A 27,057-nucleotide genomic window follows, 5' to 3' on the forward strand; every position below is an offset into this window, starting at 1 on the left:
CCCTTTTGTGCAAAATTAAGCAGTAAAAAATATAGAATATGTGTAATTTTTTAGTCTAGTTAGAAGGATGCTCCCATTATAGGAAAAGATGTGAACTCTAGGTTCTACCCTGTTAAATAAATATTCATAAGAATTGAAAAAGCGAAAGCAAATGAAAATGGCTGCTTTTTGACTGAGCACACTAGTAAGGCTGTACTTCTGGGAAGCAGTGAATTTCCTTCAAATCTCTTAACATGAACGCCATATCTCGATGGGGAGTACTTGCACACTGTGTTTAAATTAAACAATTATCCTCATGAATCTCATGAATCTCATACAGAAAAAATATCAGCAGCCAAATCTTATTCCCAGTTTCTGAGTAGTTACGGAGTGACCAATTTATGATCTTTAGGCAAATTTGCTTATCATCCAACTCTATTCAGAATAAATATTGTTAAGCTTAAATTCTGTCTTTATCATATTTTGGTCTCTAGTTATGGATTTTATGTTCTTATTATGTCATTCCAAGTTTCAGTGAAAAAATTAATTCCATGCTAATTTCTCAATTTACAGGACTATTGTCCACATTATTAATTGTAATTAGTATTATCTGATCCATAATCCATGTTTGGCTCAAACTCAAGGCTCTCAGGAGTTAATCCCAAAACATATTGCAAAGTCAAAAACCTGGGAAATAGGATGAGTGGAAAAAATTGGAATTACAACTACTGCATGTGAAACCCTGCTGAGAATCTTTTGCAGAATTGTATTTTACAAATCCATCTTCTGAGACTGAAGGTGGCTCTTTAAATCATGCTGAGAATAGTGTAGTCTAGTGGTTCACAGACAGTCATGCATTGCCAGGGATTTAATGTGTGACTATAGAAGTTACATCTTTTTGTGTTTCAATATCCCTATCTGCAGAAATGAGCATAATAGTATTTGCTTAGTTTATCTGAGATTTAAAAACATTGGTATATTCTGAAGATAAGACATTATAAAGCTAATGCTTTTCCTGTAAAACAAAACAGGAAAAAATTCTATTTTTTTCAGTTGAGTATTGCTACCCACCTAATGAGCAAACCATGTTATTAAAGGGAGTATTTAGAGATAATTTTAATAGGAGCCGAGGACATAACTGCCATTTGTGCCTTTGAAAGTATCCCTATTTCTGCATTCCATCAGTTCTTATGATAACCATTGCTTCTGTAGGTAAAACATCTATGCTTCTAGGAAACTAAGTAGACCATACATACAATTATGGTAGCTCTAAATGTCATGAGTTCATTTCTGATTACTTTCAGTGCAAGCAAATCTCCTTTCTATTGACTTTAATGTGAATTGGCCCGGGTCCAAGGAATTCAGTACAAGCTGTAGCTACCAATCTCAAAGCAACTTCATGCCACCAGTAACAACAGCTCCACGTTCAGAAGCAGGTGCTGTTATTTTGTCAGATTTAATCAGTTAATCTCTTGTTTTAAATACCATGAATCAAAAGCACAGTTTAGGCTATCATATCTAAATGCTCCTTAACAAAATGTTTTTGTATTTTGTAGGTATTTTGGAGTAGTCTGTAATCACATATCAGTAGTCTTGTGAAAAAGGAAAGCTGAGCACAGAAACCAGGTTTGGCATTTCATATGAAAAACATTCTGCAAAGATTGTTGAAGAAATTAGTTATTCAACTATACATTTGGAAAACAAGTATTGCTTCGAGCAAGTAATTTAAAGAACAAACATAAAATACCTCAGTAGTAAGGATAATGCTGCAGACAACCATGATTTACCTGTAGTCAGCACATAAACTCTGGAATATAAGGATCCTTGCAATTCAATAAATGCTGAGTTGTAACTAGAGGCAAATTCAGGCTTAATTGAATAGAAACATATCTGCATGTTCTGGAAATCTCAGAAAAGCAAAAATGTTCAACAGTATGGCTCAGAAGATAAAATGCCATCTATCCCATTTTATCAGTTTCTCCATCTGCTTCCATCTCAGCCTGCTCATAAGAATATAGAATTCTTCTCTGGTTTTGCTGTTTAGCATAGATAATGCTCTTTTCGTTATATATCTCAGATAAAAACTTTTTCATCAGTCCTGTGTGTCTTTATTGTGTTTGCTTAGAAGTTTTACAGAATAAATAATTTTTTATTACTGTGTTTTTTAGCAAATACTATGTTTTGCCACCGCTTAACCTGTTGCTGCTTTAACTTTATGATTATTAGTATTTACTCTCACAGAGCATAAAAGATAGCCTTTTTAGAGGTTACCAAACAAACCAGTATTAGCTGATCTCAGCCTAGAAGAATTTACAATCTAAGAAATCTCTTGACAATTCTAGTGCAGCCAACATAATAAAAATCAGCTTTCAAAACGTGTTGAGGGAATGCCTGACTAGCTCTTAAAGGTCTTATTCTGCGTGAGATGTAGCAGGATAAATTTAGTTTGCATGCAGCTTTATGCTGCCGAGTCTATTGCTAGACTGTTTCTGAGATCCAAGATCTCCTTCACATCAATGTGCTGCAGTGGAGGCTTACACACTACGGACTGAGGGCAATATGTAGTACCTTTTGTTCAATGGGAGTTATTGGTTGTTGTCAGTCCAGTCAGGTTTTGCACAATGCACTGCATCAGTTCAGAGACCTTCAGGTGCTCTAACATTATGATTTTGGGGGAAGAATTATATATAAATGGCTAATTATTATTTGTCTTGTGTCTACCTCAACTAAGTAGTGGCAATCACACCTTGCTGGACTGAGAAGCACACCTACAGCATAATTAAGAACCAACAGTCCTTAGAAAAGCCTCTTTTTGACAAATTTTACAGAAATCACAGCACTTCTTAGGATTTCTGATTCATTTCCAATGCTAATTCAGGGCGATTCAACATGAATTGTTGAATATTGTTAGAGATAACACATTAAAAAATTTATTAAGAGGGAACACATTTATGAGAAGATAAATGAGAATTGAACTGGGAATCTGGAAAAAGTATTTCTTAACAGTGACTGGTTGGAAACTGTAGAGAGAAAAGAGGGAGTGGGAGGAGCAACAAAAGAAGAAAAGTAACTTATATGTAGAGAAACTGTAATTCCTCGAGACAAGTTGCCCCCATTCCTACATTCCATAGACATTCACATGACCAGTTATCCTTAGTATCATAGAATGGTTTGCATTGAAAGGGACCTTCAAAGATCATCTAGTCCAGCCCTTCTGCCATGGGCAGAGTCATCTTTCACTAGACCAGGTTGCTCAAAGACCTCCTTCATTTCTACTGAAGATTGCAATTCCATTGGATTTTTTAATATGATTATTAGCACATAATTATTCCTCCTTCTTCTGAAGATAAAAGGGAAACTGAAGAATCCAGTAGATCTATATACCTTAAAAGCAGAACCTTGAACACAGGGATTTTCTATCCTTTTCATATATCTAGCTCATTTTTAACATTCTGTCCTTGTGCGTGCATGAATTGTTCAGAATTCCTCTGAAGGTTAACCTCGTAAAAGATACCCTTATTCCAGAATAATACCCACGCATAGCAATAACTATAGAAAAGCAAAGCACAGCCTACCTTAATCCTAAATTTCTTTCAAAGGGGAATAGATTCTGATGAGAAAAAGAAACAGGGTTGAAATGAGAAAATCTAGACTTGCATTAAAGCACTAAACTAGACAAGTCACGTGATTCATATTAAAAAAATAAAAAAAAAAAGAAAAAAAGAATTTTGACAGATCAGGATATATAACACTACCATTTGATGCTGTGAGGACCACTAATGTGTGGTCTGGGATTTTTTGATATATCAGACATAAGAAGCTTACATATTCTTAAGCTATTCAAACTGTAGCTCCTGGAATATTTAATTGTAAGAAAAAATAAAAGTGAAGTTGCTGGTCAAAGATTACATCAAGATCTCTGATGATAGTAAGAGGAAATAATGAAAGAACCTGGAACACTAGTAATAATGGGAAGAAAGAGTGGGAAAAAAGAAGAATAATATTGAAGGAAAAAAGGGAGGGAAATTGGTTTATTTAATTTAAAACTATTACCGTACTCAGCTCTTAATTCTTTAGTAGATTTTTTTAGTAGATTTATCTTTGCTGCCTTTTTATATGGTAGTGATTGGGTGTTAGTGTGCTATAATTTGCTTCTATACTGGAACATATGGCAACACTATCTGGTTTTGTTATTTTGATCTTTTTCGTCTTGCATCAACTGCATACAAATGGTGTTGCAAGGTATTTTCGTTGGCAAATGTGAAAAATAGTCTGTGGCTGTTGTCAGTCTACTATATGGTTTGGAATGGACATCAGAAAAGAGACTATCCTAACTGAAGATTACACTTTGATGTTTTCAAAGTCTGCTTCTCCACATTTGTTTTATTTCTATTGTTCATTTTATTATCTTATATCTCTTTGAAAGGGAACGTGAAATGCTATAAGTAGAACCTTTAGCAGAGATTTCCATTTTCTGACTCTAGATAACACAAAGGTTATCAAAAATATTCATTAAAATTAAAAAAAAAAAGAAGGCAATACAGAGACAAAATCTGGTCTAGGGAAAACATTAAGGGCCTTTGTATGCTATCCTTAAGAGATCAAGGTATTATTTTGGGAGAGAAGAGAGAAGGTTATGCATTTTATTCTACTCTCCTTTCTTCTAAACATTTTCTTCTACTTAATAAGATTTGCATTAGACATGAGCTTAAATCAAAGAGTGCAGACATACACTTTTGGATAGATTAAAAATTGAATTTTATATTCATATTTGGCATCTCAAGACCATTCCTATTGCAGTAATTGAATTAATTTTCCCTTTCTTTAATCCAATATTCTATTCTCATAAGATTGAGTGCTGATGTCCTTGCTTTTTCGATTTTATTGTATTTTTTTATACTTTTACAGTTGCAGTCTTTAATTTTCCTTAATATCAGAAATGTTTATAAATTTATCAAAATATAAGTGGGTAAGCCTACTTATGAGGCAATAGTTTCTCTTAAGGACTGATTTCCTTCTGACCATTAGATTAGCTAAAATACAACAGAAAAAAAACTCCATCGAGAGTTCCTGTTTTCTAAGACAGTGGGAAATGGACAGTTACGAGGGGTTAAACTCTGCTGCTTCCCATTAATAGTGACACTGGTGCAGGTTCTTTGGGAGAGAAGCCCACTGTGCTGCAAGGCAGAGTCTGTGCAGAGCTGGAGGGCTGGGCAGCAGGTGGGTGCAAGGACCACCCAGGACTGGAAAGCTGTTGCCAGTGGGAGATGCAAATTCACGTGTCCAGGCACAGAAGTGTTCCTGCTGCAGCAACTTCCAGATTGTGTCTCTATTTCTTCAGTCTTTCTGCCCTGCTAAATATTCCTTCTTTTTCATTCCTGTAGAATTACACAGATTGTCTCAGGTTTACACAGTGTCATGAAAGAAAGGCTTTGCCTTAGTTGTGTAACCTTGACTCGTAGAAAACTTAACGAACAATATGTGTAGTGGAGTTGTGTGCTTTGCATCACAATTTGAGTCCTTTGTTGAGAGATCTTCCTCGTGAAAGACAAGTGTGATTACACAGAATAACATAGTTATCCATAGATCCACAGGAAAATTTCCAGTCCTTTAAAGATTTTTCAAATGTTTTCTCTTGGAACAAAAATAAATAAATCTATTACTATTAACAGTTAAGAGAAAGATCCCAAAAGCAGATGGTAAAGCTTTCATAAGAAAGAGAACAGTGCAGAATCATGAGAGGGTTGAATATAATCTCCCATCATTCAAGGATTATTGGATCTGTGAAATGGTTTAATTGTTGTCTGCTTGCAGTGAATTACTTCTGCTACAGCAAGGAAGGTGCTGTTGCCTGTCATTTTTAGGTCAAAACAGCCTCCAGACTCCAGATTTTGCTGTGTGAACACACAGAACTGAGAATTGATGATTACTGGGACCTTGATACTAATACAGCATTTTTTATGATTTCATTGGCTGTTTCAGTATATAGTAGCAAAGTGTGGATGAGAATGCTTGCAATTGATTGCTATGAATAGCTGGTGTCTCAGTTCACTTTATTAAATTATTTCAGAACCTTGGTAATATCTCAATGGCTGAAGGTTGACCTGCAAATCAAACAGTGGGCAGAGGGCAGAGTTTAGCTCAGAGACACTGGCACCAGTTGCTTTTAACTGCCCTGTTCTGAAGGGACACAAAAATTATGTTTGTAGTGTTGCAGTTGCTCATGAGGTGCCTATTTTTTTCAGGTAAGCAGGTATTGTCATACCTAACATAAGAGTGCAGCATACTAGAAATATGAGCAAACAACGTGTATTGGGTTTGCATGGCAAGGTGGTGAGTGGCTTCCGTGAGAAGCTGCCAGAAGCTTCCCCCTAGTCCGATAGAGTCAGTGCTCCAAGATGGACCTACTGCTGGCCAAAGTCAAGACCTGTGATGGTGGCAGGACCTCTGGGAAAACACAGTTAAGAACAGGGAGAAAGAAAAAAAAAACAATAGCAGCCAGGGAGAGTAGTGACAATATGTGAGAGAAACAACCCTGTAGACACCAAGGTCAGTGGAGAAGGAGGGGGAGGAGGTGCTCCAGGTGCCAGAGAAGAGATTCCCTTGCGGTCCATGGTGAGACAGGTGTGCCCCCCCATCGAGGTCCATGGGAGAGCAGAGATCCACCTGCAGCCCTTGGAGGACCCTACTCTGGAGCAGAAGAATGTGAGGAGTCCTCCCCCTGGGAGGAAGGAGCATCAGACAAAACACTTGTTAAACAGACCACAACCCCTGTCCCCCTGAGCCGCTGCATGGGAGGAGGTAGAGAATTTGATTGGTAATAAATTAAATTAATTTCCCCAAGTCAAGTCTGGTTTGCCCATGAAACTAACTGGTGACTGATCTCTCCCCATCCTTATCTCAACCCACAAGCCTTTCATTATATTTTCTCTGTTCTGTCCAGCTGAGGAGGGGAGTGAGAGTGGCTTTGGTGGGCACCTGGCATCCAGTCAATGCCATCCCACCACATAAGAATTCAGTGTTGTGAGGGTCAGACTATTCAGGACAATGTAAAATTGACAGACCTGATACAGCCCATACTTATCCTGTTTACAACTGTGGTCCTAAAACAACTGAGTGGCATTAATAACTTTTATTAAAGGAAGACAAGGAAATGCAGATATTCTCAGGAGAACCTTAGACCAGCATCTAAATGACTTTCAATTTTATAAAATCCTTGTGATGCTAAGCACTCACTGGTGAGTTAAATATTCATATCACTGGGGTTTTTTTATTTTAAAGGAGCAGCCAGCGCATTATCTTAAAACCATATTATACAAGCCCCATTTTTTTAGATTTTCTGCAGATATACACAGATTCAGCTTCTACAAACTCAGAATTTATAAACACAAACATTCTCCCTTCTTTAGGCTTTAGGATACAAACTGCATGAACATTTGTTCCTATTTTAACTTGCAGAAGATACCATCGTCTTCCATCACTTTTAGGAAACCAAAGGGTATCCTGTTTATTACTGACTCAAACACTTACAAAAAAATTTAAATGGGTAAAAAAGCTAAAAATAAAATTAAAAAAAAAAAAGGACAGAGAAAAATGGAGGAAATAGAACTGACAAATGAGAAGAGATTAACAATTCAAGGAGAAAGATAATATATAGAGGGAAATGAGCAATTCAGGGCCAGTCAAGCAAGACTTGCCCAGCCATCATGCCAATTGTTGCATCATGTCTTCCTCCCCTCACTGGCACACTGATGCTTTCTCTCAATCTTTCCACCCATTTTTCATACTTTTCTTGTTCCTTTGCCATTTCTTATCACCTACTCATTTTTAAATGGTGGAAGGAAAAAAAAGAGATTAAAGACAAAAAAGAGACAGTTGTAAAGCAACACTATGTTCACTTCTTCCATTTTAATTCCTTTACTGTTAAACAGTACAGATTTTCCTGCAGCACCAGCTGCCTTGTGTAATTAGAACTGCAACTGCAAAGTGGAAAGCTAATACATTTTTATCATTTTATTGTGTACTAAAAGGCTGGCAGAGCCTGCCTCTGCCACAGGTGTTTGAAGTGCTCCGACCGAACCCGTTTACAAACATGGCACTTGCACAACTTTCTTTGTCAGTGGAGCAGAGAAAAATATGCACCTAAAATGCATGTAGCATTCAGTTCTCTGCATTTGTAAGAGTTCTTATAACAGATTGGAGGCTTATTTTTCCCATGATACAGAAATAATCTTTCTCTGTGAGCATAGACCAGTGAACCAGATGTTAACCAAGCCTGTCAAATGCAAGCACCTAATTACATATCAAGGAAGAAAATAAACGCTAGTTTAAATCCACAAGTCCTGACTGCAGTTCATCACAAGAGGCAATCTTAGGAACTGAGCACACATGTTCAATAGGTATATAACATTTTCCTCAAAATAATTAAAGTTCACGCAGGAAAAACATAAATAGCTGTTGATAAGTGCACACAGTGAATATATCGTAAATTGCAAATAAACTTAGTTTAGCCCATTCTGCTGCATCTGAAAGCTGTGGATAATAATCCCAGCACAACTTTCTATAGCAGAGTGCCTATCAAGAGAGATGTAAAATCAAGTCTCTTCCAGCTCTGCTTGACTTAAAGATAATAGTGTCTACACCTGTCCAATATAGAAGTCTCAGTAAAATTTTCATCCTCTGAGTTCTATCTGCAGATGACCAGTGCAGTTTATTAAGTTTTATGGAGACTGCAAATGAATGAAAAGAAATATAACCAGCAACTAAAAGTTGTTCTATTCTATGCTTATTTGCTTTTCCCTGGTTATTAGACAACTATGTATAGTTACAGACAACAACAAAAGTAATCTTAAAAAGTATTTCTTCTTCTTGCAATTTCTGCAGTTTTTCTGATACACTCTGCTGATTTAGGAGCAGCTTTGGTTGAACAGTAGTTTTTATATTTTCCTTTAGGCCCTCATACATGTATTTTTTAAAATAACTGAGGCTCTAGTCAGTAAGGTCATGCTGCTGCCCTTCTTACTGAGCTTTCTGAACAGGGTGTGCTGACGCTGAGGTGACCCAGACTAATCACTCTGTCTGAATTATTCTCATGGGCTATAGGGAAAAATCCTCAAAAAATTTCAATCAAGTATCACAAGGTCAGTCTGTAAAAGGCATGTCTTTATATGCTTCTGGTTGATTATTTTTAAGCTGGTTTACAGAAGAATTAGAAAGGCATAAAACAGAGTCAGGCAAAGCTAGGCTGAAATGAGATACTGCACTGAGAGATCTGTTCAGCTGTTATGTTTGGTGTTCTTGTAGGGTCTATTCTGTAGCAACTTTGTGGTAGACCATACACCTTTTGGGATAAGATGTAGGGGAAGCAGTTTGGAGGGTCTCTTTTGTTTAAGGAGTTGTAGTGACCTTGATATTTAAGGAGCTGAAGAGACTGAAGTACAGTAAAGAGCAGAAATTAAAAGACTGACAGGAGAAGAGGCATTCAAATTGAAATTTGTTTATTATGCCACTGAGTTGGTACAGCTTCAATTTGGAGACTTATCTTCAACTATTAACCACAAATGCAATCAAAATTAAGCGATTTAATTTAAATAATTAATTTATATAATACCAGTGCAAGGGCATACACTGAGGAAAAGGTTACTTTCTGTTGTAGATCAGTTGCTGATTCCAAAATTGCATATATCAGTATTGTGAAAGTCAGATGCCTTATCTCTCTGGGTTGATGCTTATGATAAAGGCAGCCATATGACTGGAAGTCCCTGACATGCAAATAATCCATTGCTGCACATTGATGAGAAAAGTGAACAGACACTCTCTTACAATTAACTGTTGTTTTCCATCTCTCTGTCCCATTTCCATTTCCATCTCTCTAACAGAGTACCCTCTCAATCCCCTCTTTAGTGTTGGGGTTGATATTTTATTCACTCTTATGAAGCTTTTACACTGAGAAGGAAGAGAGGAGGGTAAAGGGAGTGCAAAATACATGTGTTGTCACTTTTTATAACATTGCAGCACATAAAGTCTTGAAGGAAAAGTTACTTAGAAACCTGATTAGTTTGTCATTGTCACAAGTCAGTGCATTAATCGGACACAATTGCAAAGTGCCCTTATGAATGCAAACACATTCTGGTGTCTGGTGGATTAACAAAGGACCACGCACCTGTTTCTCATGCAAAGTTCCTTTCTAATGTTGTCACAGAACCATACTGAGAGTGAGTTTTGGCAGATGAGATTACAATTCAAATAAAGAAAAATAAGCTTCTAAACTCATACATATTTCCCTGTCATTCAAATGACAAGGGATTTTTTAACATAATGTTTAAAGTATGGAGTGTCCTCATAAATATAACTAATGCATAATGATGAATAAGTTATGACAAGAATTTTCAGAAAGCAGTTACATGCAACCAAAGCAACTTTTTATCTATTGTGCAACAAAGCAAAAAGTAATAAAAGATGGGACATTTAAAGTTCTCACCCTTGACAAGGTAATGAAGCCACTGAGGACAAAAGCAGACACAAATCTTATTTCACTAGTATAAATCAAGAAATTCTGCTTCAGCAGATACAGTGTTAACATGAATTTTCCAAAGTGCTATGTAGTCTTTCTCATCAATTGTATTGATTTATCTATTTCATCAAATACTATTTAAACAACTACTGTATCTGCATTAGATATATATCCAGCTAAGTTCAGAACTGTAAAAACATATTATTAAAAAGCATAGTAGTCATGGGAACAGATCAGATAGAAAGTACATTGAGGAGGATTCTTCTATCTGATTGTATACAACTTCATTGGCCACTTGGAGATAAAATGGAGAAATGTAAGATACATTGTACTTGATCAGAGCACTAGTGAATTTAATCTGCTCTCAGATTTCCATCCAAGGTCAGTATCTGATGACTCTGAGGCAATTGCAGCGCATCACAAATAAGTAACGTACCTTTGCAATTTAAAAGTCTGGGCAGGATAGCTTTTTATTTGTGGACCACCCACAGATAATCAATTCATTGTAAGCATACAAAGTAGTTCTTGGTTATTTTTTTTCCATTACCACTACAAATGCTATGTATTTCTCTCTCTTTTTATAATATGTCTCTCCATTTACCTCACTGACCTGTCAAATAAAATCAAGTAATTACCATTTGGTGTAATAACAAGGAAGGAAAAAAAAATAAAGAAAAACAGAAAGCATTATTCTATGTGCTTTACTTTGAAACATTGACTTGGAACTCCCAAGGCCCAGTGAGAAAAAGGTAGTCTTGAAACAAATGCTTTCTAATGTTGATTGAAATTTTAATTAAAGCTCAGTGTTATTATTTAAAAAATCATTCAGAAACACGGCAAAATAACCTGTTTGACCAGGAAAGATGGTTAGAGGAGATAAGGAATTAGTTTTCCTCTGTGCAGAGGAACAGCTTGGCTGTATGGAGGTCTCCAGTGGGAGGGACAGCTGGCTCATGGAGAGTCTGTGGGGCAGGCTCAGAGGAGAGGACAGTAAAGGAGGCCATGGTGAGTTGTTGTTACAGATCCCCTGATCAGGGTGAAGGAAGTCTCTGATCACAGATTCTGCCTTTCATGGGAGACTTTAAACTCTCTGACATCTGCTAGAGAGGCAGCAAGGCAGAAGACAAGCAGGCAACAAGATTTCTGACAGTTTTGGGGAATAAGCTCTTGTTACAGGTACCAGATGAGCCAATGAGGACTGATGCACAGCTGGATCTGTTATGAACTAATGTGCTGTTTTAAAGGTAAACTGGCAAGACAAATCAACCCAACTCAAAAGAGATTATAAGTCAGAGTTACAATTTAATAAAAATAATACAATAAATACAATTATATGGACAAACAATTGGTTTTAACCCAGAAAACCCAGATGTATAACCCAGCACCCTGGGGCACAAACAGAGTGGTGTTCGTTGGCCCCTGTGCTGAGCCCCACATGGTCCCCCTGAGTCCAAAGTAAAAGGAGAGGGAAAACCTGTTGGTGAGAGTGCTGGTCTCAGGGTGGTGATCACAGTCTGGTCAAAAGTGGTGGTAGCAGTCCCGTTGAGGTTCTGGTCCTCCTCTGGATCTGATGAATGGGGCCAGAAGTCCCAGGATCCCAAGATTATATACACTCAGGTTCAAATGGGAATGCCCAGTACCTCCCCCAGGGTGGAGAGTTCCTCAATGGGTGATGTGAGTCATGAGATAGGTTAGCAGACATGACCCCTCAGGCTGGGTGTGGAAGTGCTAATGACTCCCAGAAGGGGGGTTAACATCACCCATAACTATAGCCTGAGGGGTCAGGTGTGCTCTGGGCAGCTGCTGCAAGTCGTCTATTGTTAGCAGTTCCTGGGAAATTACATGGAGGGTGTAGAATACACAGTTTGGGTTACATCCACACAGTGATGAACTAGTCCTGGGTGCTCTAACTAGGACAACTAACAGGAGATGTGATAATTAATGGCAGCTTTGGTTACAGTGGCCATGAAATAGTGAAGTTCAAGATGCTGTGGCAGAGGAACTCAGAGCATTGGCAGGCATCAAACCCTGACAATGTCATTGATGATACGTGGAGTCCTCTGAGAACACATTCCTAGACATCTCAAGGAGAGGGTGGTGACTGAGTGTGGTGAGTTGGATACTAGGTGCCCACCACTTCCCTTTTCAGCTGGATGAAGGGGAGAAAATTAGATGGGGAAAAAAATTGTAGGTCAAGATAGAGGCAAAAGCAGTGGTCGTGTGGAAGCAAAGGAAAAGACTTTTTTCTCTACCTCCCACCAGCAAGTGATGTCCAGCTACTTCCCAGAAAGCAGGGCTTCAGCACACACAGCGATTGCTCTGGAAGACAAATGTCACAAATAATTAATGCTCTTCTTCTCCTCATTCTCTTAGCTTTTATTACTGAGCAGACATCATATGGTATGGAATATCCCTTTTGTCAGCTTGGGTGAGCTGTCCTGGCTATGCCTCTTCTCAAGATCTTGCCCAAACCCAGCGAACTGCTGAGATGGGAAAGTTGGGATGCCGGCATAGCTCAGCAGTAGTCAAAACATTGGTGTGTTATCAACACCTTTCTAGCTCCTGGTGCAAAGCACAGCACTACAACCACTGCTGTGGGGAAAGGTAACTCCATCCCAGCCATATCCAATGCACTAAGAACAGCTAGTGTGGATTTACCCAGTGCAAATCATGCCAGACCAGCTTGTTTGCTATGCTAAAATGTGGAAGAAATAGAAGAAGTGGATGACATTTTCCTTGACTTACTCAAGTCAAGGACACAATATTTTGTGTATCACATTTAAGATATTAAAAATCCAGATGGATGGAAAACTGTGCAGGTAAAACCTAGTTGGGTGTTGAGGCTCAGAGGGGGGTGGCTAATGGGCCATGCTACACCTGATGGCCTATGGAAGAGGAGTACTGAAGTGATTTATAGATGAATATGTCCTATTTGACATCTCAGTGTACAGAGGGAGGCAACAAAGTCAGCTTTGCAGATGATCCCACAGGGACCAGTCAATGTGGTCAAGGGCAGAGTTGCCACTGGGACCTCACCAGGCTGGAGGACTGGGCCAGCAGAAACTGTGTGAAATTCAACAAGGACAAATGCAGAGTTCTACACCTGGGCAGGAAAAAAGTCTTGCGACAGTACAGGCTGGGAACTGACTTGTTAGACTGCATCTGTAATATTCAGACCCCAGTGATACACAGGAGTGAGTTCAGCAGAGGGCCACTGAGGTGGGCAGAGGCAGGGGCACTTGCCCTGTGAGGAAAGGCTGAGGGTATTCCTGTTTCTCCCTTAGTAAAGTGTGGCACTGAAAATAGCATTGAAAGGTGTCATTTGGGTTTGTTACAGGGTAATGGACTTTTTTTATTGTTTATACAAGAGGTTAAGAGGTGAACAGCTAACTAAAGTTGTTGAAGCAAATATATGAATTTGAGATACTGGTAACAGAATACCTAGCAGCCTCCCATAAGGTCTAGCCTACACTGTTAGCAGCTACATACTTTTATATGGGTCTTTTTAGGTCAGTAGCCAAATAGAAGGTTTTAGATTTTATAACAGTAAATTCAGTGACTCCATAAATTCACAGGGTATGCTGTTAGACATTTAACAGCAAAGGAAATAGTATAAATAAATGAAGAGACTGAAAAGCAAATAGAAGAAAAGACTAACATCATGAGATCAGGCATTTATTAGATAGAAAACACTGGTTTGTAACAAGGCTGAATTGATACAGTCAGTAATGAGATACAAGCACTGAAAGATTTGAACATACAAAAGATCAAAAAGAGTGGTTCTTTTCAGTCTGCTTTTTTTCAAAGTCGAAAGAATATAGCATAAAACAGCTGTGTTGATAAAATCAGTTTCAAAGGCAGAATCTTCCATGGTGGAGCTGTACGTGGCACAAAGCAAATCTGTTGAACTTCAAGAATACAAATTGATAACACAGGATGCAGTTGATGTACTCGGGGCTCCTTTTCTGCTGGTAAAATGAATGTGCTGGTGATGGTCCCTTTTCTGTGCGTGTATGAACTTTGAACCAACCAGCAGTGCTGCCACAGCTCCTCAGCACGTGGGTGTGCAGCCACCAGGGCATGTGTTGGGCTTCTACAAAAAGTTCACATTCTGCACAAAGCTTCATCCTGAAGTGACTTAATTCCTAACAGGGCCCACATTAGGTAGTTTAAAGTTGTGAGCTGTGAGGATAAGAGTTGCAGTGACTCTGTTTATATGTACCTCTTGTTATATTAGAAATGAGATAATGTGTAATTTAACACAGAATTCAGAAATAACCCCAAGCTATTCTTGGAAGCTAAGGCACACTGCTGTTTCCAGGGGAGACTGGCTGCATTCATATCCAGTCTCTTGAGCAAGAACTTGTAGCTAAAAGGTGAGATTTTTCAGCCTTTCCTAGTGGTCTCTCCTTCCCCAGCAAAGCGCCAGTCTCTTTAGTGGGAACTGGGAAATCAACAAGGAGCTGGTTTAAGCTTCCTTCTCCCCAAAAGTTCTGTAATACAAACCAAGTACCCAGCACAAATAATGAAGGAGTAAAGACAGAGAACAAGACAAAAGGATAACAAGATTTAATGAAAAAAAAATTAAAGTTTTAATAATATTTTTTCAGTATTTCTGCTTTCCTTAAATCTATTCTTTATAAACACATGAAAAACAAGATTTTGTATTTTGTTTGGAATCTTTTAACAGAAACTCTTAGCTTTCTCTTGGAAAGGTTCATGGAGAGTACTCTTAACCAGCTTCAGCTATTGCCCACTAAACTGTTGAAAATTAAGTTCCTTATTAAACCTTTATGAAGGAAAACATCTCAGACACTGCCTACAGTAATCTAGATAAGTTATTATATAAGTTATTGTATAAGTTATTTTCCCACTTATTATTGTTAGTATTTTTTATTTTTATTTTAATTAATAGCTAACAAGCCCTTTATGGACTCTTTTTTGATAGTTAAAACCCAGTCATTCAGTTGATAATTTTTTACTATATTAATGCAAATCTTGATTAGAAGTTACACGGTTCTGCATGTCAGAGGGATCAAGTACACCTAATGTTAAAAAAATATCCCTACTACTGGCAATATTTCACTTGGTAGCAATGCTGGGAAAAATATTATTGAATCGATAGTAATATTTAGTAATCTACATTCTGCACAATTAAGGATGTAGCATGTCAGAACAAGCTGCACAGAAGGAAGAATATGTATTTATCAGATGCGAGTGTTACTTAGACATTTGTTTCCATTGTGTAAGTAGAAATTTTGCATAATGACATTTTATTTGTGAGAATAAATTGTGCATGAATGCTTTGTGATTACAAACAGAACATAAACAGTCATGACTCTAAAATTTGCTGGTATGAGAATGGCAGTTGGAGAACATGAGTTTAATTGAAATAGAGCTTATATGGCTTGATTGGAGGTGGTACATTCCCTAAGTTTTCTCTGATAGGAATAGTGAATTTGTTTCTTGCTGTTGAGGTGGAATTGTCCATCCTGCCTATTTAGTTATTTTCACTGAGGCAGTGAACAACTAAACTTCCAATTTTTTTATCTAATTTTTTTCTTTCACAGTTTTGGATTTGTATGCTGGCATAGAGAACTCCATGTTAGTAACTGCATTTGCCAGCTCAGGCAGTGACATTTGAAACAGGGCTGAGTTGAAGAACCTGTTGAGGTAGTATAAAGAATGTTACCATAGTATATAGCTGTCGATTTTTGTGCTGTTTTTGGAGCTCCCAGATGGTATGCAGATAGGTGACCTGAGAGAATTCACACAGGTATGTGGGTAGTAGGTTAAGTCCTGATTTTAAGTGAGCAGTGTTATCCTCTTTTTCCTGTATGAGAGTGTTCAGGAGTCGCAGCACAACTACAATGTGTTTCATGTGTCATCTGGGCAATATAGGCATGCACTAATAGAAGTATTCAAACCAGACATCTCCAACCTTCAGCTCCTGAGGGAGCAGCACAGCATGCCAGGAGCAGCCTCCACTCCCTGAGAATCTGTGTGCTATGCCTCAGGTATTACAGGCAATGTGTTTTTTTGTGTAAGCTGTGTAGTGAGGAACACCAGTTTAGACCTACAGATAAATATTTGCAAAGACTGTATCTCCTAGAGAAACTGGAAGAGTGTGACACTGCATTGTATTATGGAGCTGCATGGTGTTTTGTAACTTTTAACCCAGCTCTTTTGGTACCCTCTGTAGTAGGTAACTGACTTGAAAAGGCAAAGCTGAGTTTGAAACAGGGAGACAGAAAAGATAAGGGAGAAAGCAAGAGATAAAACAAACACAGGCTGTTGAGTGAAAAGATAGTATTTTTCTGAAAAGTCTAATATACACGTTAGAAAAGGATTTCTCGCCTGTGCCTGGGTGTTAACAAGGCAAGTGAACCAAACTCATGCTGACTTCCACAACTTCCACATCCTTACTGATAACATTTTAAGTAACAGTAGGCATTATATTTTTTTTTTCTCTCTCATGCTATATTCTTTTGTACTATACAAATATTTTGATTGCAGCTGAGTCAAAAAATATGCTCTAATCTTTCTTTCCAGCCTGTCAATCAGGTAGGGACACAATGCTGGCTGTTGTTCTGAAACCTTGAGAGGTTTTTATGACTCCCTTTAACACAGTTAGTACACGATAAACTTCAGAAAAATTAATCTTTGGGCTTGGTAATGTGCTTTTTCATCTTGGCACATTGAGATCCAAAATGTACTCCTTCCTCTGTCCCCAGAGAATGTTAAGTGGCACCATCAAAAATCATTCTGAAATGCAACAGCTTTCAGAAGGCAGAATAAGAGCATCTGGGCCATTAGCATAAGCAGTCTGTGATGAGAAGGCACTACAATTGATTATTAAAGTGACCTCATATTAGTCTTTCCTTTTCTTTCTTTCTTTCTTTTGTTTTCTTTTTTTCTCTTCCTTTCTTTCTTTTTTTCTCCCTTTCTTTCTTTTCTCCCTTTTTTTCCTTCCTGTCTTTCCTTTCTTTCTTTCCTTGAAAATACGAAGGCTTTCATTACCATTGGGGATTTAACTTTTAGAAGTGCAGCTCCTTCTGAATTAAAAGCTTACCCAGATGGTTACTGAGAAAAGTGTCTTAGTATAAGCAGAACCTCTTCGGTCTTTTTTTTTTTTATTATTATTGCTTGGCTTTGGCTGGATGCTGCTTTTCTACTAAGGAATAAAGCATGAAATGTGAAAACTGGAGGATATAAACATACTATACAGATTATCTAGCACCTTTACATCCAGTCGTGGTGTCAGCATTGCAACCACTGCAAAAACTATTACTGATTTTTAAATGGTGCTTTTGTAAATATTTACAAATTATTTGTAAATATTTATTGTAAATATTCCTGAACAGGCCCTGCACTAGATGATAGGAGGACCTAGTACAGTTATTGAAGATTGGGGAAGGTAGATTTTTAATTTTTTTCCTTCTGAATGGAGAAAGCCTCTAGGAGTCAACAGACTTGAAATACATGAATGGTAGAAGTGTTGAACTCATGAAGATGAAGACTTCATATTATATCACAGTATTCATGAAACCGGTACTTGCAAAAATTGTACATGAACGAGCTTAGTGGTGCTACAAAATGAGTATCAGCTGTAAGATATAGCTCCCTTCCCAGTTTAAATCGTGGTGGCCATCAGTAATCTCCTTCACTAGTGTTTTATAACAATTCTCTTTTACAAATGTTTACTATTCACTTGCATCCCTAATGATCATCCCTGGGCACAGTGAAATCAAAAAGGGAAACTGTAATGCCCTCATCCCTAATATGGCAAACGCTTAGCTTCCTGTTTTATGAAGCACTAAAGTGTTTCTGTCCTGTAATCTTTCACTTCAATAGTAAAAAATGGAATAGATGCCACTATTTAATATAATGAAAAATAATCACAGTGCTCCTGAAAGCTAATGTAGCAGAATATTCTTCTTATAGAACCTCTGTAGTAAACTACACTCCACTAACCTTATCTTCCGTGCTTGACAGGTAGCAGCCTGGGGTTTGTGCTCTAGCAATTCTGTTTTACTGGTCAACACAGAATTTTAATTAAACATTGCTTATAGACTGCATCATAAATGGAAAAATAAAATTAGAGCATAGCCTTACATGGGGTTTATTACGGTACATGAAGGTGATCTTATTTTTCTCCTAAACCCATGACTATCTATGATGCTACATAATCAGTGGTTCAATCACAGAATCACAGAAGCGGGTCCTCTGTAATTTGTCCAAGTCATTAAATTTTTACAGGCTTTTACACTAGAAAATGGGATTTTTCTTTTGCCTTCTCAATAGTTGTGCCAGTTTATAAAACATTTACGTATTACTTTAGGAAAAAATAGGCCAATAGGTTAATAGTGAATCCTCAAGTTATTTCAGATTTTCATAAATATGTAAAATAAAATATCTCATCTGCATCTATATACTTTAAAGTGTATATATTTACAGAAAAATACCTACTTTAAAATTTGGGCAAAACATGGGGTTTTTTATTTCATAATTGGAAAAAACTACAGCTACTAATACATTTTGGGAGAGGGGTCTATGCACACGTGTGTGGGGGAGTACATCTTTGTTTGTGTGTATTTTTATGTACAGGTTTTACCAATACTTGCCTCACTTCTCTCTAAGGAAACATAACATTAGATGGGCATATGAAAGCAACATTAAGTTAATTAGGTTACATGAAAATAAAGGTTACATGAAAATAAAATGTACTGATAGTATTTAAATTGTTACTTTATATTCATCCTATATTATAGGGTTTGGTTAAAACATGATTTTTGGTAGCAGATTTTTACCTTATTTATCATGCATGCATTGGCAATGAAACTTACTGCAGGGGCAATACAGGATTTGAGCATCAAGTTCTTTATTTTTGAATATTTATGGTTTATATTACACAGTCTTGTCCCAAGATATACAGGGCTTTGTGGGAACCATTGTACGGTCGAACACCTATAGTTTTTACTCAAGTTCTGACCAGATCTGGGAAGAGCATCACTAGGGCTTTCTAGTGCTTAGTGTCTTGACAATAAGCCAGTGACATGCCCCTGCATCAAAGCAGGACTGCAGCCTCCTGGGCTGCAGTTGGCAGAGAAGGACCAGCAGATCAAGGGAAATGATCCTCTACTCAGCACTGGTGAGACACAGCTGGAGTGCTGGCTCCCAGAGCTCTCAGTACAAGAGAGACGTGGACATAGAGAGGTGGAGTTCCTCATCTGCCAGTCTCTGGCAGAAGGTTAAATCCTTCATTGCAGGATTGGAATAGGGTCCAGAAGCATCCTCTGAGGGCAATGCGGCATGAATACCACAGCAGTCCAAGCAGGTTCACTCTAGAAAGGATCAGCTATTACAAATGCATTTAAGGAAGAAGTAACAAGCAGAGATTGACATTGTCTTTTAACTCTTTAATCTCCCTTTTGTCAGTCAGTCTTTGCTTTCCCATTTGCCTCTTTGAGCATGTCAATAATTGTCTATTCACATTGTCAGTGTAAAGAAAAAATGTTCAAGTCATCCAGAAGTACTTCCTTATGACCAGTTTAATGACTGTTCAGTATGATCTACATCAGTTCTGTTCTGTCTAGTTCAGTAGTCATTGTCTCCAAACAGTTACTTTAAAAGTGCAACTGAGTATAAAAAGAAAAAAAAAATCTGAGATAGAGAATTCCAGAACCAAATTTTCTTAGAGAATCTCAATACCATTTACCATACATTGTGCCATAGTCTTCAACTGCACAGAAATCAATACCTGTGCGTGGTGGGAATACACATCCTTTTGTGAGTCTCCTCCAACAGAATCATCACATCTGGTACTGAGGTTTTTATTCTGTTCATGTCAACTGAGATACTTGTTACATCTGTCTGGTACCTTTTAAACACAAGATGAAGTTCTGTTGGCAGTATAATAATGGTTTAAGCATTCAGTGTGAGTGATAATATAATATGTATGGATGTACATAAATATATATGTGACAGTTTGCTTATGCATGAACACAGATTAATTTTCAGGATCATTACATTAGTGCTTAAGCTTTAGTCGTTCATACCAGAATGTTTTAGGGATCTCTGTTTCTGCAAAACATAGTTAGCTTTATGTCCAGAGGACACTATATCTTATTTTGGTTTGTACTTCCATGTACTGCTATGTACTCCTATGTCCCTGATATATAACTAAGCTTTGGAACAGGATGCCTTTGGAGGCTGTGGAATTGCCGTCACAGTAAGATGAATATTACCAACTTCTCGGGAACATTTCAGTATACTTACTGTATTTACATGGCTGGAGGAAAACTCTTTTAGTTCCTTCTAGACCAACTTTTCCAGTATTCCTAGGAAAAAATCTCAAAAAGCAAAGTATTTTTTGTGGGTGTAGGTATTTGGGAAAATTGAATGCCCTCACTTTCTCTGGGAGTGATGTCACACAAGATGTGCTACAGTTGTTGGCTGGCACAACTGCTTGAACAATAAAGGAGCTCAACTAAAATGTGCTGTTCTAGAGACTTATATCTGTGTTTGCATACCAATTTTCAAGATACTACTACTTGTGGCTGCCATGGGGTGTGTTCAAGATTTGGCATTTGCTTTGGTCACTGTATCTAATTCCTCTATCAAGTTATTTCCCTCAATACCCAGCAAAGATCCACAATTTTTTTATTAGAAATCTTAGCATTCTGTACTGTATTTACTGAGAGAGATAACTCTTTGTTTTTCAGAGCTTCCATATGGCTGGGAGAAAATTGATGATCCCATTTATGGCACTTATTATGTTGAGTAAGTTCCCAAGTTCAATATTAAGTTGCTATTAATATGTTATAACCTCTGCAATGGTGGTATCCTCTGCAATGCTTAACCTGGCAAGGAATGGGTACAATTACTTGACATATTAAACTAAGGGTATACCAGGAATTCTCAGTCTTCAGTGCAGTTAATGTGTCCAAATACATTCAATGTGTCTCAAATCAGTGACTCAGGCATTCAGTCATTTTCTTTCTCCAGGGTCTGGTTTCATGGTACCATTCCAGCTGATACTTGTACAAAGATCATATTCATTAAAGAAATGTTGCATTTTCTATGTGAGCTTTGGATATCCAGTGAGGCAGAAACCTTGTTAATCAATAAATGGAGCAAAGCATAATCATTTTAGCTCAGTTAAGATCCATTTCTGGGTAGTCCTTCCTTGCTGCAAATCAGGTGTTTATACTGTTTGTAGCAGAAGACAGGTTATTTATATGCTGCATACAAAATTTTAGGGATATTGTGTTTTATTTTGTATTTAAAAGTGCAGCTGAAAAGAAGAGAATATAAATTCTATTTTCATTGCACAATCCTTGCTTTCATTTTTTTTCAGATTTTATTTTAGTCATGAAACAAGAAAAAAATCTAGTTCCTCTGTGCAAAGGGCAACAGAAAGCTTTTGTTTGAGGTAACGGTAGAACCTGGCCAGTTCATGCATAGAATAAGTAAATCTGAGAGATTAATTTCTCTGCTTTTTACCTTAACACAGTGAATGAGATTCATGTAAAGTGACTCTAGATTCAGAATTGTGATACCTGCTCCGACTGGTCAGCCCAAATCAGCTTAGTCAGTCCAGATTCAAGCAAAAAGATAAGTAATACCATTAAATTACTCCCTCTTGTTCTGCCCAAGTTATTTTATGATGTCCCAAAGTGGGTGAGGGCTGGAGTTCTCATATCTCTTTGTACTTAGCTTCCTGAAGATTTCTGCATGTGCAATTATGCAGCTGCTGGGTGTAAGTAAGTCTTCTGTCCCAGTGGGTTTAGTGTATTTTGGTCAGTAACAGGTGTTGTGTGATTTCTGTCCATTAATCACTTACTGAGACCCCACTTGGTTGTCAGCATGGCCCAAGGCATTCTGGCACTGGGGAGGCTCACACTTCACTGCAGAGTCAGGAGCAAGTGTTTATTTCCATTTCATGTCCAACCACAGGTAAACAGACATAAGGCACCAGGCCCAGATGTTACCATGCAATTACCCACTTTAGGGCTGTTAGTGCCAAATTATTTAATCCTACCACAGATAAGATTTGTGGATAGATACATCAAACCTATTGCAGTCTCAGAGGTTTTTAGAAGTGGAATAGATGTTCATGGAATGGCATTAAAACTGCAGCCGCGCTAAATTCAAATGGAGTTTTATAGACAGTAAAACATAGCTGCACTTTAAATTGCTGTCTGAGCTCAATAAGTTTGAAACAGAGATTGCTTTCCATTTTTCCTGCTAAAATGTAACAGTCACACCTTTTTTATTACCAATATTCAACAGATGAGTTGATTTTTAACTAGATAAAATCAGATTACAATAAATTCTCTTAATTATGTTGTAAAACAGGGTAAATCATGAAAAGCAAGATTACAAACTTCCACACATTCAAGTCCAGTCCAAGTTTACATGCAGGCCTACAAAACTGTCAGTGAAGGAAAGGCTTGTACTCTGCTCACTGATTCTTGTATCCCATGGGAAGTTTGTAAGGATGAGCAATGAGACAGACTCCGTTTCGCCTTACGAGAAGCAGCCATGCTCAGCTCAAATATTCTGAGGCCAGAGGCAAAGCTAAAAAAACCCCAACAAAACTAAGTAAAGAAAGGAACACCTCTTGCTAGTAAAGTTAATAAAGACTAATCACAACATATTTGCAAATTCTGTTAAGAAAAAGGCTCTCCATTATAACTTCCTCTCTTAATTATGCATGAATATAGGTGTGAGACCTTATTATAATTTCAATTTGCCTTATTATGCAGATCCAGACTTCATTTGTAAGGTGTAGACATTTGACATAGATGAGAAGTGTTTGCTATAGGTTTGTTAATGTTCATGCACACTGGTCCTAATTTATAAACTAAGAACGAGCAGCACTTAGCTATGCAGGGCTATGGAGAGAAAGTAGTTATTAGAATGCACTGGGTCTTTCAGTATTCTAATTGCCAAAAGATTGTTTCTCTCTTTAAGGATGATTAACTACAACACAGAGCTCAATTTCCAGACATGGGCTGCTTAATTGAACAGCTAAATTAGCCATACAGGTAGTTATTCTGGAAAAATATACCTCCTTGACTTTCAGTTTCTGAAAATGCTGTGTTACTACTCAAATAGAAAAGGTTATTTCAGGTCTTTTTGTCATTATAAAGTATTATTAACTGGAAAATGTGATGTAAAGTGGAGTTAGGGACTAACAAGTTATGCATTAGAATGTCCATCTTTTAGGCATCTTGATCCTTCTAATTACTTTGTTGGGTTATAGAAAATTCCAAAAGCTATAGTCACAAACTACCAAAAAAACCCCATACATTAAAGCAGGTAAGAAAAGGAGATAGATTAAACTCCTTCTGCTGGTGCACATGCTTAGACCTGCTACCATTTTGTCAGGGCTCAGCACCTTGGCCATCAATTAAAGTCTGCAAACTAGGGACTATTGCCCATAAATCTCCTAAGGATGTGTTTCAGTTAAGGACATCTAATGTGAACCTCCATCACAAAAACAACTTAGTCTGGCCCCAGTGACTCATGAGATGTCTTATAGGCTGGCTGGTGCTAATAGTACCTTCTCATAACACAGAGATAGTATTTTGACATCACAAGTAAATGCAGCCCAAAAGTAAATCCTACCTCTGAGGGTTTGTCCCCAGTTAAGATATGGTGAGCTAACAGAAGACACCAGTACCAGCTACCCCTTCTTGTCTGCAGAGGGAAATTCAGGGTTCCCAGGACTAGAAAGCAAACAAAAGGCTGCATGATCCTCCTGTACAGCCACAATGGCACTAGGAGAAATTAGCTGGATTAGTCTTTGGATTAGGCTGTCAGATTTAATATGCATTATATAAAGTAAGGGAAGAAAATTGAAGTTAGAATTGTTCGCTGAATTAGATACTATGAGCACTGAGTAATAAATTTTTGACTACTATCCAAAATCTGTTTTAACCACAAAAGCACTTATTTGTAACCATCTCTAAAACTCACATTTGGCTTGTCTTATTAAGGCATAGGTTAGTAATATCTATTTTGTATGATGTTCAAGTAGTTAGATGAAAGGCTAGAATATCCTTTCAAGAGAACTACTTAGCTTAATAACTTATTTCTCAGGTAAACTCATCAGGAGTTATTTTTCTGATTAATCTATGAAGCTTTATAGCACTTAAAATTGCATAAAAGGGACATGTTTCATGTATCATCAGTCTGGGAGCATAATCCATTATTACTGACATAAAAATGACTGATTATCAGAATAATTTTCTTTTCTTTAACTCCTCTTTGACACAATATTTAGTGCAGTTTTTTGAATTTCACATTGTGCTTTTGAAACTGTACACTACCAAAAAAACTGTAAAAATATGGGAATAAATTGAAGCTAAAAATTATTAAGATTGCACCAACAACTTGAGGTGTTTCAAGTATCTCTGTTAGTCTTCCTATCTGATCTGATAGGACAAAGTGTCACTTTCAAGATAGCTGTTATCAAAGACATTTCTGTGTAAATGGACCAAACTACAACTTAAACTCTACCTAGAAACTGTTGATAGGCAGTAGAAAACCAATTCTAGCTGTGATATCAGTGCCACAGTAACTATTGTTCCAAGAGCCGTGGGCACATTATATATTTGCTAAAATCCCATCTTTTTTTATATCACAGAACCACATATAAATTGGAACTTAGGTCTGTGAGAGCCCTCCTGCAGCACTGAGATGTGCCCTGCAATTATAACATGACACTAAGCATAGTTCAAGGTCCTAAGTGAAGATCTGGAGTCTGATCTTAGGTACTCATTACATCTGCAGAATGTGGCACAAAAGCCATGGGAAACCCATGCTCTTCTGGAGGGCAGGTGAAGAACAGGCCAGGACACTTTAAAGCCTCTAAAGAAGATATGATCCCTATGCTGTAGCAACCATGGTTTTAACGTTATCAAATGCTAACATAAAACAAGCTAGAAATTGTACCCAGTATCTCTTACTGGGAGCTGTTCAGTAACTTCCCATTTCTCCTTGTAAGAAGACTACAGATTTCAAGTCTGAAATCCTGACATCTTTAATATATTCTAGTATTTACTTCCAAATATATTCATAGAATGCATTTATATATCAGAATTAATTCTACTTGAATAAAAAGCTAAAACTTCTTTGATCTTCTGTCATAGAAGACTCTCTTTCACTGGTCTTCCTGTAAATACAACCTTTCCTATAAATTCATTTTATTTGATCATGGTGGTTAGAACTTTGTGTAGTATTTCATGTGATAGTTATCACTGTCTTGTGTAATGGTAAAAGTAGTATTTCCTTTACAATATGGAAATACATCACATGATAGGTGGTAGCATGAAATGTACTTTTTTCATGCTTATATTAGTAGTTCAGGATTACCTTATTTATTGTATGTAAGTCTTGTCTTTCTTTATTTTTACCTAGGAAAGTTTGTCTCCCTTCCATCATAAGCTTCTAGGTTTGCAATAGACTGAGATGCAGAAGACCCTGACAATTAATAGAAATGACAAGCAAAAGTCTAGGAAAGGAAAGCCCACCATCTTAAACAGCCTGTTTGACGAAGGAAAGAAATGAAAGGGACTTTTTCTGTCTGCAGCGTAGGCTAAAATTTACAAGAAAACTATTAATTAAAATTTTAGAGTACAAAAGTAAGTTAGCAGCCACTTGAATGACTTACAGCCGTGTGAACAAAGTAGCAACTTTTGGAGTTATCACATTTACTTTGTCTCATTAAATCAAATATTCTTTTACATGACTGGAAGTCTTTTCATTGCATTAACCCTGGCCACTAAATCCTATTTAGCGAGTGTATTGCACTCCCATAGGACTTACTCCCTTTCCTCTACCTCACTTCCTAATGGTGATTCCACTTACTTTCTTTGAAGCACTGGTAGGATCAGAATCCCAAGGAACCTGAAAAGTGCTTAATGTGGCACAAAAGGTCATTTCAATGAAAATTGAAGCTATTCAACCCTTTTAGGATCTTAGCATTTCAAAAGTTCCCAGTCACCTTTCCAAGTGCTTAAAGCCCATGATTGGGATTGGATTTTCAGAACTCAATAGATAGTAGCCCACTGAGAACAAATAAGCACGTTTGAAAGCCTGCCCTTCTGTACAAATGTATTTACTTCCCCATAAGAGTGTTGGAAACACAAGCCCCTTTTCTTAGTTGTGATACTATCGTGATCCTATCTTTCAGATTTGTTCCATGCAGCCTACTAAATTGTTTTGCCTTCTTCAGAAAACATGTGAAACATATCCCCAGACAGGATTGTAGGATTGCTCAGTGACTGATGAAATGTTTTGCTTTAAAGAATTAAAATCAAGAATATGATAAGATGTATGTAGTTAAGATAGTAGTTCTAAACAAAATATAGAAAAATAGTGGTGTAATTACAGAGGTGTAGTTAATGACCTATCGTAGGAAATGTCAAACTTCAAGAAAAAATACGTACCTTAACTTTTCTTATATTTCATATACTGATCTATGTACTTCTAATCTACCATCTGACTTAGTTTCTGCATCCAATTTTTCTGTACAACTGAGCAGACATACACCA

At 37.4% G+C, this 27,057-nt stretch overlaps 1 protein-coding gene across 10 annotated transcripts in view; it reads left to right on the forward strand.

Annotated features, from left to right (window-relative positions):
• Positions 1-27,057, forward strand: part of MAGI2 (membrane associated guanylate kinase, WW and PDZ domain containing 2) — a 390,999-nt gene that overhangs the window by 212,544 nt on the left and 151,398 nt on the right. For all 10 annotated transcript variants that reach the window (XM_051805040.1, XM_051805039.1, XM_051805043.1 and 7 more), the window contains one exon: positions 21,217-21,274. In XM_051805040.1, the coding sequence (XP_051661000.1) occupies positions 21,217-21,274 (58 nt within the window). The remainder of the gene's footprint in view (positions 1-21,216; positions 21,275-27,057) is intronic.

Source organism: Manacus candei, unplaced genomic scaffold, assembly GCF_025592945.1.
Source record: "Manacus candei isolate 608988 ecotype Guabito, Panama unplaced genomic scaffold, ASM2559294v1 h1tg000063l, whole genome shotgun sequence".
Lineage (NCBI taxonomy): Eukaryota > Metazoa > Chordata > Aves > Passeriformes > Pipridae > Manacus > Manacus candei.